Raw genomic sequence first — 14,695 nt, forward strand, 5'->3', positions numbered from 1 at the left:
TTGAAAATTCAGTTGATGTTTTTACGTAAATATTTTGAATTTTCTTTCACCCATCTAAAAATAATGTTACGTGCTAGAATTCTTCAAGGTGATAAATTAATGCCGTGTTGTGTTAAAGTGTGTTATCCGGTCTATCTCCACCAATTGAAAGAAGGACCCGAACCCGTTGTAAAATACAGGTACTAACCTCTCGTTCTTTGATACAATGTTCCTGATTTCTGAATGTACTTCATTGGCTAATAATTTAATTAATTTTCCTTTTCAGACCTATCCGTATTCCGACGCGATACAATACCACGTATTAGGATGCTAAAACTGCTAAAAAAGCCACGATTACATCATACAAGGTCATTTAAACCTCTCCAGAATTGCATCATGTAAGTATTCAGTTTTAACCAGCATTTTCCATGATGTTTGCTGACGACAGAGCTGTGGAAATTATATGAAACCCTTGCAGGAGAATTTGAATAACTTCTAGTGCTGTGGCAATAATAATGAACACTTAAATTTGTTGAATATGTATTTTGTGTATATATTCTTGTATTTTTGTGCAAGGTCAAATTAAATCCTATTAAGTTGTTGCAGTAAGACTGGGTTCGATTCCTAGTTGAGACCGTTACTTTTTATTTTTCTGTGTCTTGTTCTGTTTCATGTTTTGTTTAGATATATTAGTTTTATCTTCTACTTCAATGATAAATCATTGCTCAATACATCGGTTGTACTGACCCTGTTTTGTATTACTGTCCATTGTCTTTTTGAAAATAAAAAGTATTTTTATGTGTGCATAGCTGTGGGTTTTTTTTATTTTCCTTTTCCTGCATTCCAATATTTTTATTTTTAAAATATAATTTTTGTGGGCTATTGAATGAACGATGTTCGCTGGGTGTAGTTATATTGTTTATGGTTACACTTTTTTTAAATGGCCTTGAGATTTATTTATGGTCCACGATATATTTACCTGTCTGGACCAAACGACCGTTTTATCTGTGGTTAAGGGGGTGACAAAATGGCGCCATACAAAAAGCCCGAAGATATCGATCTAGAGAGTGGTTTATTTATGATCAAGACATTCTAATGTCCATCACTACGGACGACCATAGAAATAGAAGCAGAAGTGATTGGTTTATTTATGAGCAGAACCAGATTTTGACGTTCGCGATCGCAAATTATCTAATAACAATAAAGATCGATGAGAGGTTATGTATAAAGTGTTTCTTTCGAAAATATTAATTTAAATAGAGGGAAGATTTAGCCGTGAGCTTGAAATGTTTCGTTCACTTACTAGGCTCGGTCCAGCAGGACTTGCCATTTCTTTTCCATTTCTCGAGTCCCCTGACAGAGTAACTTTATCCAAATTTGATAGTAAAATTTACGACGAAGAACTTGCTAAGGAATCTGGCTTTCAAAGAGTCTACGATATGTTAAAACCAGAGTATGTTATGCTTTATTTATATCTAATCCTTCGCTAACTTCGCCAAAAATTATATTGGTTTTAAACCAATGTAATAACAATATATGTTACATGATAACTCAACATACCTTTAATAAGTGATATAAAAGTGCGAAAAAATTAACCCATAAACCGAACCTACGTAATCCAGTTTTTGTTTCATCACTATATCGCTTTTTAAAGATGTGTTGAATTGTCATTTTGACAATAGGTATAATAAATATGAGTGCCATTTCGTCCCAAGTGATAATGACACTCTTGCCATATTACAACATTGACATTACTGACAATAATAATAATGTTACTCTATTCCATCCTGTGATGTATGTTGATTTTGCCAATAATATAGATGAAAGTATATATATTTCCTAATTTGAGAAACTAATTAAAAACACAACTTTCAGCGATTTTGGTAATGTCAGTCCTGAGTTGAATTCAGTTCTCCAAACTACTTTCACGGCAGGCGTCATTGGAGCAATGTATGGTGGCTTGATTAGAAGTCGGAATTCATATTTGACATTTTTAGAAACAAATGAAGCTTCTATTTTCAAGACTCCCATGGATGCTAAGGTAATAAATCAATAAACAGATGGATATGTATTACAGATATTACTTATTAAAACACTTCAGGTGGGAAAGGTAGATCTACCCGTTCGGGCGATCGATGCTTAACGGCGGGAAGGGTAGTTCTATCTTTTGCGCTGGCCTCACTTAAATGGCAGAAAAGAAGGAATTATTCAATGTTTTTTATGTGAATACTGTATACATCTTTATAATCTTATAATCTCTTTGTAAAGGTCCCAACTATATGTACATAATTATCGAATCGTAATGCAAGTTTCTTTTTATATTTATCTTCGTGCCTTTCGTTTACATCGGTATTTCAACAAAAGGATAATTTATTTTTGAACACTTGATACGCAATGCGTTTGAAGCTTTACAAAATAATAATTTAGATAACATATTTTGTGAATGTAATAATTCAATTCCTGGAATGAAGGTTTTTATGACCGTGAAACCCGATTCGAATCTCTATCTCTGTTCCGCACCCACTCAACTCCTTTGTGCAAGCGAGCGAGAGATGTCGGGCGTATTTAAAGACAGCAGGCGGACCGTAATAAACATATTACAAGATTAATTGAGGTGCATATCAAATAATCTTCGATTTTCATTTCGTACTTTTATAGCTTGGGTATGCTGAGTTACTATGTAGATATTTTTATTAGTGTGCTATAACTTTTCGAGATCAAAATAACAGGTGACAAATCTCCACAAAATTAAGGGAATAATTTTTTTTGCTCGTTCTCTATGACTAACTTAAAAAGGTTAATTCTCTTATAAAACATAAAATTGTTAATCTTTGGTAAAATTGACACATTTATGCAAATTCTGTTATTGGACTAACAAAGGTGTTGTATATAGAAAATGTTGGCACTTACCCCCTGTAGCGCGGTCACTCACCGCAAGCTCTCGTCAGTTACTGAGTTGTCATGGAGAACTAGCATGAACGGCGCATTTTAAAATAAGTAGTATTAGTCGAAACGACTGAGATTAGTTTTCTAAGGTTTAAATCAACAATATCCTACTTCAGGAAATTTAAAATTTGTGTGTTCTGATGCTAATTTTTGGCCAGATATTTCGACCCAAAAAAAAATTATTCAACTTGTTAAATCCAAAAACATTTTTTTTATGAAACAGGCACCCTTAAATGTATTTAATTAACATATAATAATACATATTATATTATGTCATATGACAATTTATGTTCAATTAGATACTTTTAAAAATACATATACTTTATGTAAAATATTCTTGCAGAAAAAACTTCAAGATCGAGTCACAATTGGTTTTGGAAAGGGCGCCTTTCAATGTGGGTGGAGATTTGCTGCCTTCACTTTCTCTTATTGGTGAGGCAGATACGTTTATCTTTGTATTAATCAAACTATATCCTACATTTGCAAATTGCATGTACAATAACATAATATGTACCTAAACTCGTGGTTTCAGTGGACTAGCAACAGCAATATCAGTATACCGTGGGAAAACATCCATGTATGAATATATGGCTGGTGGAGCCATTACAGGGGCGCTGTACAAATCCAACATGGGTGTGAGAGGAATCGTAGTGGGAGGAGGTCTTGGTAAGCAGGAGTTGTTCTACATGAGCTTGTCTCAAATTTTATATTTATTTTGATCAAAATGTACTATATATAATGTGGTAATAATGACAGCAAAAATAGTTTTTCGATATCTCCAAAAATGACAAACTCATGAGCTTTCGAAGGGAACTTGGGTAAAATGTTACAACCGTGTCTCATGACGTCACTCGAGACGCAATTCATAATTCGAATGGCAGTGCAGCAGTACTGCCGCGCCAGTCATTTCATGTACTGTGACATCACAGGTTTATCGGCCGGCCAACAATTTGACAGCTTATCTACATTATTTCCAAAAAATTCATAAAGTTTTATCCTCAGCGTGTTCTAATAATTATGATACATTTATATTACTATATTATTTACATTTATATGGTGCGGCCCGCAAGCAATTTTGGTGCGGCCCGCTAACGCTTTTGATGCGTCGTGCTGAAAGAACTACAAAACAAAAAAAGTAACATTTAGAATGCGAGAACAGTTCTCTTTGGCGGTATGTCAGATATATTTTTAAGTTAGTTAAAAAAATAGTTAAGTACATATAAAATCATTTTCGTGCTCCTTGCGCAATTTTAAAAACAAGTGCATTCTTAAGTTAAAACCAGTCTTGTAATTTTTTTTTATGATAAACTAATGTTTATAAGACAAGGTTTTTATGCATAGCACAGGGGATAATAAATTATTATAAGCAATTATTAGTCTAAATAAAGTTGTTTGTTTACAGATAAAAAAAATATATATAATAAGCAGTAACTGTTGATTGAAGTACTAGTACATATTGAATTATTTGGCGGGTTGGAAATAAGCCGACGTGGCTCAGTGGTTCAGAGCGTCTGACCGGACATCAGAAAGCCCGGGTTCAATTCCCATCGGCAGCATTTATTTTTACTCGGCATGCATTTTCAATTTGTATTGATATTACTAGCGACTAATTATTGCTTATAATAATTTATTAAGGTTAAACGCAACGCTCGTTGTATTCTACGTGTTCACAGATGGCGTTAATTAATTAATTTTGTTTAAATACGCTTTTGCAAAGCATTGCTTTACAGTATTAAGACAAATTATTTGTTTGCGCCCTCATATACGCAATATGAATATGAATAAATAGTTTTGTCCATATAAAAACTGAATTCTATCGAGAAAGGCATACAAATACAATATTGGATTGAATCATCGGTAAAATATTGTATTTGTGTGCCTTTCTCGAAAGAATTAAGTCTTTAAACGAACAAAACTATTGATTCATATTCATATTCCGTATATACGGGCGCAAACAAATGATTTGTCTTAATATTGTAAAGCAATACCTTGCAAAAGCGTATTTAAACAAAATTAATTAATTAACGCCATCTGTGAACACGTAGAACACAACGAGCGTTGCGTTTAACCTTAACCAGTCTTGTGTTCAGATTGCATAAAAAAAATTCCAGTTGCGGAATCATTTGTTGATGCATTTTAAAGGAAACCATTATTTTGTTTCAAGTGCAGTTATGATATTCTAGTTACGGACTGTGTGCTGCAGAAATTGGAGGAAAACCATTTTCGTGTTCTAGGTGCATTAATAATTAAAGCTGAGGACTCAATCAAAGATTCACTCGAGTTAAAACCAATTTTATGGTCCGAAAGATCTGTTAAAATTCCAGTTACAGACTTCCGGAAATGAGGTCATAATAATATAGGACTTTCGAACCTCCCCCCCTCCCGTGCCTAAAGATTTAAGTGCAGCCCGCGGGTGATACTAGAAAAGTTCAAATGGCGCCCTGACAAAAAAGGTTCCCCGCCCCTGATTTGATGAAAATTCATGTAATATTCCCCAAAAATAAATTCCTGAGTTAACTAACCCATCACTAGGCATTGTAAAATGCCAGTACAAAGTTGACACCCATAATAACTATTGTTTAAATATCACAGGTTTGGTCTTGGGGACAATCAGCGGCGCAGCAACTGTCTTGCTGCTCCGATTCACCGGAAAATCTATGGAAGAAATAAGATATTGGCAGAATAATATTCAAACTTCAAGGTGACTCTCATCATAATAACGTACTGAAATGTTGCTTTTTCAAGTCATATTTATGGTAAAATAATTTTGTTTAAACCACTTTGTGCAGATCAAAGGCAGTGGATCAAATAATGGATCATACGGCCAAAGAGAAGCCGATGCCGCTGTTGGATGACCACGATAGAGCACTGGCCGAAGCCGTCCCGGAGTCTGAACCTGACAAAACAAGAACCTTTCTACAATGATTTAATACTTCAAATAACGTTTCTGCATTAATTCAGTGTTATAAATCTAACATCTTGTACATAAGTGTTCATAGTCACTGTTACTATTATTTATTTTTATAAAAATACAGTTTTTTTAAGCTAATTTATCTTTATTTACTATTCCTAATAATACGTATATAGCTAAAATGGTTTTTAACTTGTATAGGTATATATTTTTAACAAAATACCTACAATTATTATTAATCTCGCCCATTTTTATGATAAGCTGGAATTTCTAACGTAGGCACATGTGACGGCATGTAAAGGCAACACGCGCTATTGTTTCTCTATCTGACAGACTGAACCGCAACAACGCGTCGCAGGTTATGTCTAGTTAACACACTTTGATCGGGTTATTTTTTTGCCGGCAGACCGCTGAAAACGGGTGAAAATAAAGGTCCCGCGCGAATTTCATTTTAAATTGCTATATCTTCGAAAATAATATTTTTATAAATTTTTTTACATACTAACTCAGCATACCCAAGCTATAAAATTTCTAGCCGAAAACCAAATATTATTTCTAATGCAACTTAATAAATCGAAAACAAAGTCATTGTTGGGTCATTAGGGTTCAATTTTTTAAGTATAAACTAGGTTTCAATTTTATAAAATTACAAATTATTATATTTTCACCAAGCCCAAATCATTATAAAAACAAAAACAATTGCCACATCTCTAGTATCGTCAGAGTAACACATTATTACCCATACAAATACAACATGTGCAATTGCCCCTCGCACGGTACAGCGGACCAAAACCATCGGAACGTGCTAATAATATTGGTTAATTTTTAAAATGAAATTTAAAATAATCACTTAGCGTAGAATGCTTCTCGTATTGCTCACGTAATATTGTTTATTGTTTTTTACCATACACTATTAGGTTTAAGTTTCTAATCACCTTTATATAATCAGTTATAGTTTACGTCTAAAAATTGTTCATCTAATATTTCATTGTTCTTTCTCCACATCACTTTATTCAGAATCACTGAACTGTAATGGCATCACTGACATTCTTCTCCTACAAGGAATTTCTTCACTTCCACTAGATTCTTCACCACTATGGAATTCAGGCAAATAACTACTAGAACAGGCAAATAAATTATCTGCGACGATTTTGCCATCACTTTCGTAATTTTCAGAATCCATTTTGAAAGGTTTGAAAAAGCAAATATAAATATTATCTCCTCGGAACACAACACCCGAAAGTATCAAAATAGTGTTTTGAAATTAAAACAATAAACTTCCTACTAGATTGCACAGTTTAATCTCATTAAAAATTAAAATCATATAGACTGTATTTCGACAAGAAGCTATACAAAACAAAGAGAACAACAGTAAATAATTCACAGTTTTTCGGTGAAGATAAAAAGTGAAATAACAAAATAAAAAAGTGCTAAAAACGTTACAAGTGCAACAATAAATACATGTTTTTACCCAAGAGCATAAACAAAATTTAAACAAGTACTAAATGAACTTTACACAAGTATATTTAAACGTATCCCACAACTCTCACCCAAGGCTCCATAGCTCAGTGGTCTAAAACGTCAGCACCGCGCTATTGTGTCGATACAAGTTCAATCCTCAGACCGGCGAATAAAAAAGAAAAAAAATCTTTTTTTTTTAATACATATTAATAATAAATATTAATAAATAATACTCAACCCAGAATATAAAACTCTCACTTGGATTTTAAAAACAGCTTCACAATCAGCTACCATCACGGATTCAAACCAAAACACAACCTGTGTAACTGGTTTTGCCTGCCTATAGGCGCTAGAGAGTGTGCCAGTGTGTTTGCCCACCAACAGGCGCAACCCTCAAAATACATAACCGGTGTAATTGATTTTGCCTGCCTTTAGGCGCTAGAGAGTGCCATTGTTTTTGTCCACCAACAGGAGCAATCCTAAAAAAAAAAAAAGGACAACACAACATGTCTAAATCTCGCAGTAAATTCTCCAACGCGAAGAAAACCACATCTTCACCACAAACTAACACTATGGACTCACCGTCGGCGACACATCAATCTATGATTAATATAGACAGTGAATCAATATTTGAATTCATCAATACGAAATTCGAGGAAATGAAGACAGTAATGCTCAATAAAATTGAAACAGAGCTGCAAGAAATAAAAAACTTCACGAACTTCATCAATGACAAATATGACGACATTTTACAAAAACTTCAACAAATCATGGACATTCCAAACACCGTCAACAAAATCAAGGAGGAACTAGCGGATAAAGAAATCAGATTATCTACCGTAGAAATCCACCTGGCGGATATAGAACAAGCAGCCCTGCTGAACTCCATAGAGATAAACGGCCTAAAATTACAGGACAACATATCCCCAGTCCACGCTGTTACACGGATCGCTGAACTCGCAGGCGTTACGATGTCCCCAGAGGATACATACAAAGTCACAACAAACAAAACAAATGATCAAACAAAAATAACAATTAATTTTAAGGATACCACAAAAGCACAAACCATGTTAGCATCCAAACACAATGACCCGATAAAAAAATTCAACGGAGAAGGAGCCAAATATGTTTATCTTAATGCGGCATTAACCCAATATTACAAAAATCTGCACTGGAACACCAGAAAAAGAGCCCAAGAAAAAGACTACAAATATGTTTGGGTAAAATCAGGAAAAATTCTCGTCAGAAAATCCAAAGACTCAAAGGTTATGGAAATAAAACACCTAAACGATATATCTAATAAACTGACATAAACACGACTGTACATCTAACACAACCTCACATCACATACTTACACAAATACACACCAACATGGCAGATTACATGGAATATATAGATTCGGACAATCAACACTACTGTGAAAGTACAAATGATATTAACCTCTGGACCAAATTCACAAAAGAAAAACATAGAATCAATATATTACACCAAAACATTAGATCGATCAATAAAAATTTTGATGAATTTTTTATATACCTCCAACAGCTTGAAAATAATTTTGATGTCATTGTACTGACAGAATGCTGGTTGAATGACAACTACATACCAAAAACAATCAAAAACTATAATACACACCATACAAAAATACACAAAAACCAAAATGATGGTATAGTTATATACATCAGTGATAAAAATAACACAACCATTCAAGAAATAAACATAATCGACTCCAACTGCATACAAATTACATATAGAAAAGAAACATGTATCCTAGCTATGTACAGATCTCCATCCAAAAACAACATCACAAATTTCTTAACTGATCTTAACAATACATTAAATGATCTCAACAAATACAAAAATATCATCATCATAGGAGATCTTAATATAAACATTCTACAAAACGGACACCCACAAAACATAGAATACCTAGCAATACTAGCACAACACGGACTGGAGCCAATAATAAAGGTCCCAACACGGGTCACACAAAACACTAAAAGCTGCATAGACCATATAATGATCAAGACAAAACTAAAAACCAAAACAGTAGTACTTGAAAGCACAATCACTGATCACTACATGAATATGATAGCAATAGACACCGAAAACACTACTTCGAAACAACATAAAATATTTACAAAAAAAAAAATAATTGACTACTCAAACTTAAAAGAAAAACTCCAAAAAATAAACTGGAATACATTATACCAAATAAATAATGTCGAGGAAGCCTGGAATACATTTACAAATACGCTAACGCAAGAAATAAATAATTACACTACAATAAAACATATAAAACTTACACACAAAGCAAAAAAAATTAAACTATGGATAACACAAGGAATATTAAACTGTATTCGTAAACGAGACAAAATTCACAAACAAATTAAACAAACACCGTATGACATGGAACAACTTAATTACTATAAAAGATATAGAAACATATGCACGAAAATTATTAGAGTAGCTAAGGAGATGTACTACAAAGAAAAACTTAAAAAAGCAAACAATTACCCAAAGGAAATATGGAAAATATTAAAGGAAGTTACATACACACAAAAATACAAACAAAAAAATACTATCGAACATCTAAATATTAACTCGAAAAAAATAGATGCCAAAACAAATATAGGAATGATGGCAAACCACGCAAATAACTTTTTTGCAACTATAGGGAAAGTTTTAGCGAATCGTAAAAAACACAGCACAAACACACTAACACAAACAAACAGATCAAACATCGATACCCAACCAACACAACACAGATTTATATTAAAAACAAGTTCGGAAATGGAAATTAACAAAATAATAAATACATTAAAAAACCAGATTGCTCCTGGATTAGATGAGATAACAACGGATTGCATTAAAATAATAAAAAATGAAATATTAAAACCTATAACACACCTAATCAACCTTAGCATAACACACGCCTGCTTTCCTAATACTCTTAAAAAAGGACTGGTAATCCCTATGTATAAATCCGGAGATAAAATGGAAATAACTAACTATAGACCAATTACTTTGTTAAACTCTCTATCAAAGATTTTCGAAAGACTATTAAAAAACCAAATAATAAAATACCTGGAAGAAAACAAATTAATCTCGGACAAACAATATGGATTTAGAGAAAAAAGAAGCACAAAAGAAGCTTTAGCAAGTACAATAGATTATATACATAGCAACTTAGATCAAGGGTTTAAATGCATAGCGATATATTTAGATTTGGCTAAAGCCTTTGATTCAATATGCCACAAAACACTTTTTAAAAAATTAGAAAATATGGGTATCAAAGACAAAGAACTACAACTATTAAAAAGCTACATGAGCGACAGAACACAACAAGTCAAAATTAATAACTATACTAGCAAACCACTGCCGATTACACACGGAGTTCCACAAGGAAGCATACTAGGGCCCGTTCTTTTCATAATTTACATAAATGAACTTTGCAGCATGGAAATAGATGGAGAAATAATTAGTTACGCAGATGACACAGTTTTATTATTTAAATCTAAGGATTGGAATAAGGTTTATAACATAGCGAATCTAGGAATCACGCAAGTGAAAAAATGGTTGGACTCAAATACACTCACACTAAACATATCGAAAAAAAAATTCACAACGTACAGCATAACTAACACAGGACAGCCAAAAAACAATACAAACACCATAAAAATACACGAATGCATAAACACCAACATCTGCGATTGCCCCCCTCTAGAAAAAACAGAACAAATAAAGTATCTAGGAATCCTAATTGACCATAATCTTAGATGGACACATCACATCAAACAAATCACAAATAGACTCCTCAGAACAATACACATTTTCCTAAACATAAGAAACATATATAAAATAAAACAATTGAAAACAATATATTATGCACTATGCCAATCAATAATAGAATATGGAATAATTGCTTGGGGAGGAGCAACAAACGCAGCTATCGCTCAAATAGAAATCGCACAGAAAACGATATTAAAAGTAATACTCAAAAAACATAAACTAACCGACACAGACCAAATATTTAAAAGCTGTGACATACTTGATATACGCCAATTATATGTTAAAACACTACTAAACTACATTTTCGACCAAAAAAACAAACCCCAACAAACACAAAATATCACTAATAGACCGGTCAGACAAGCGTACAAAGAAAACATAAAAACTCCGACGGTAAACACTACCTTTGGACAAAGACACCATAAATACCACGCTATTAAAGCATTCAACAGTCTTCCACTTGAAACAAAAATTGAGGAAAACAAAAATAAATTCAAACACAAAATAAAAAAATGGATTAAAGAACAAAAAGACAATATTACCAAAATACTATAACATAAAAGAATAAAACATATACACGCAACACAAAAAAAAAATATATAAAACACGCAACACGCACATATATCATTATAAATGCCGATTTACATTCTCTTTTGATATTTTTCTTTTAGTGTTATAATTATATTTTAATTTTTAATCTTTATTTTTTATTTTAAATTTATCTTTATTTTAATGTTGTTTTTCTTTTATTTTTTTAAAATGTATAAATTCTTAAATTATAAAATGGGGGCCTCAGCACGGGTAAACAACCCAGTGAGGCCAACATTACTAAATTGAAATATGAAATATTGTAAAAAAAATGTATCAACAATAAAAAATAAAAAAAAAATAAAAATAAATATAGGTCATTTTAGTTGAAATATCGATGTATACAAAAGACCCCAAGATAAATACAAAAAAAAAAGACTTGCATTGCAATTTAATAATTATGTACATATAATTGGGACCTTTACAAAGAGATTGGTATATAATATTCATATAAAAACATCGGATAATTTCTTCTTTTCTGCCATTGAAATTAGGCGAGCGCAGAAGGTAAAAATACCCTTCCCGACGTTAAGCATCAATCGACCAAACGGGTAGAAATACCCTTCCCGATTAAAGTGTGTTAATTATAAAAAAAGCACTAGCTAAAAACCTACTTACCGGCATAAGAGGGCACCCAAACTTATTCCAGACATAGATTATAATACATAAACATTAAAATCATCACTAACTCAAAAAATGTAGTTACCAACTTTTGGTAGTAACCCCACGACTTCTGTTATTATCCAAGTATTGTAAAACAACTGGCCCATGATGAAATAATAATAGAAATTTAATTTTAACTGTGAAATTTGTTTTTTTTTCAAATTCCTTGAAACAACTTGTCCTTAGTGAGCCGACGCAAAATTTCCACCATCCGCCAGCTGCTTCTATTTTCGTAATAAGTTACTTGTTTTTTGCAAGTTTTTTTCAAAATTTGTGCACGTCTTTATCATTTTCATACTTTTCTCTTTTATTTAAGTTTCCATCAATACCTGATTATTAGAAGCCGGGATTTTATTTTTTCAGTGCAAAAATTCTGAGACTAACTACTTTAATACATACTCCTCATTGCCCAGAATACTAATAGAAGGTAATAATGTGGATTCTTCAGTGGACATCTTCAATTCAACACTTAATAAATACAAAAGATTGTTGCTGGAGCATATAAAAAAATAAAATAACAATGGTTTAATAGTACATAGTAACTATTCTTTTGTAAAAGCCCCTAAAAACGGTGTTAAAAAATAATAAATGTGGTCACGCAACTAAGGTATTCTTTACCAGGTGTGATTAAGTTGATTTGTTCAATTTGTGTAAAAATTCTATATTTTCAAAAAATATATTATGCATGCTACTTAATGCTGCGTATACATTTGTGAACCGAAACGCAAGCCGAACCACTAATTATAGAAAAGGAACAAAGTAATTGCAAGTGGAGTTTCGTGCCATTTGCGGTTGCTTAATTCCTTTCCCATAAGTCGTGGTTCATCTTGACAATTCAGCTCGAGTGGTATGCAACATACACCACAAAATTAATCTTATACAAATACCAAAAATTTAATACTAAATCAGACTTTATTTAATTGAATGTAGAAATGGGACATGATCAAAACACACTTCCTTTTAATCCAAATAATAAATTACAAATATAATATATGCATATTCGGCAGTTGTATTTAACTGACTAAATAAGGTAATAATATTCCAAGTTAAAAGAATATATTTATTTTTCGGAATAACTTTATTGAGTAAAACCTCAAATTGTAATATTTAAATATTGAAGACAATATTAGTGATTTCTAAACGAAAATCTGAAACAGAAAAATCAGAAAAGGAAACGGTCACATCTGGGACTCGAACCCAGGACCCTTGTCTTTCCGGGACAGTGCTCTACCAACTGAGCTAATGGGACCCTATTCCCCTCGGTCACTTTTTACTGTATCATACTTCAAATAAGAACTACTAACATTGTCTTCATTTTTTCACCGCACATTTTTATTGGCAACTATCTTTATGTATGATCGCAAGATTCAACCTGAACTAAGTGCAATCCAGACAGCGTCTTTTTAGATAAACATATCTTATTTTTTTATTTTTAATGTGCGACATCTGTTGACTTTTCTGCAAGTCTAGAATGAATATTTATTTTTCGGAATAACTTTATTGAGTAAAACCTCAAATTGTAATATTTAAATATTGAAGACAATACATATTAGTGATTTCTAGTTCGAGTCCCAGATGTGACCGTTTCCTTTTCTGATTTTTCTGTTTCAGATTTTCGTTTAGAAATCACTAATATTGTCTAAAATATTTAAAAGTATATAACTTTCCAATACGTAACTATGAAAAAATCAATGAAAATTGTGGGGCGTGACAAAAACACAATATACAAACTTTGGCAAAAATGCCATTTTGTAAATTGTACCGTCTTACCAGATAATGTGTTATAAAAATAGTACATAATCTACCAAATGTAGTTTCCCCAGAATAGCTGACAGAAATCATTTTTTGACTGTGCTTGCTTTTGGCAATGGTGGCACCCAAGAGGTAAAGCAGTAGCAATTCAGAAAAATCAAATACCTAAGAATGCTCCTCAGAAATCCAATTACAATGGAATTTGTGTAACCAACCGTTTGCGCTAATCCTTTTCATTTCGAATATTAACCAAACAAATATGGTTGGCACTGAATTATGAGCAAAAAGTTCATTATTTTAAGCAGCGTTGCCAGCGGTTATTTTCCTCGACTCACTGGAACGGCCGGTATAAGTTTATTTACCTTGACTCACTGGAACGGCCGGTATAAGTTTATTTACCTTGAATCACTGGAACGGCCGGTATAAGTTTTTGGTTCCTCACCCGAAGCATTGGAAAATATCCAGGGATTCAAATTATATAATAGTGGCTTGGAAATATTTACTAACAATAATGCTGTCGACTTAGGATTCCTTATGTTTGGAGTGCAATGCATATTTTGGAAAAAGTGTTAAAAGAGCAGACATATGTAAATATTACTTTAT

General features: G+C 32.5%; 1 protein-coding gene across 1 annotated transcript; it reads left to right on the forward strand.

The window, feature by feature from the left end:
- The first annotated feature begins 1,081 nt into the window (after nucleotides 1-1,081).
- Nucleotides 1,082-5,974, forward strand: 140up (RPII140-upstream gene protein). The gene is made up of 6 exons (XM_089639328.1): nucleotides 1,082-1,432; nucleotides 1,855-2,020; nucleotides 3,269-3,357; nucleotides 3,458-3,591; nucleotides 5,518-5,626; nucleotides 5,715-5,974. The coding sequence occupies exons 1-6, from the start codon at nucleotides 1,266-1,268 to the stop codon at nucleotides 5,848-5,850; spliced, it is 801 nt and encodes a 266-aa protein (XP_089495454.1). The 5' UTR covers nucleotides 1,082-1,265; the 3' UTR covers nucleotides 5,851-5,974.
- Nucleotides 5,975-14,695: the final 8,721 nt, after the last annotated feature.

Source organism: Hesperophylax consimilis, chromosome 1, assembly GCF_061612785.1.
Source record: "Hesperophylax consimilis isolate HC1 chromosome 1, BYU_Hcon_1.0, whole genome shotgun sequence".
NCBI lineage: Eukaryota > Metazoa > Arthropoda > Insecta > Trichoptera > Limnephilidae > Hesperophylax > Hesperophylax consimilis.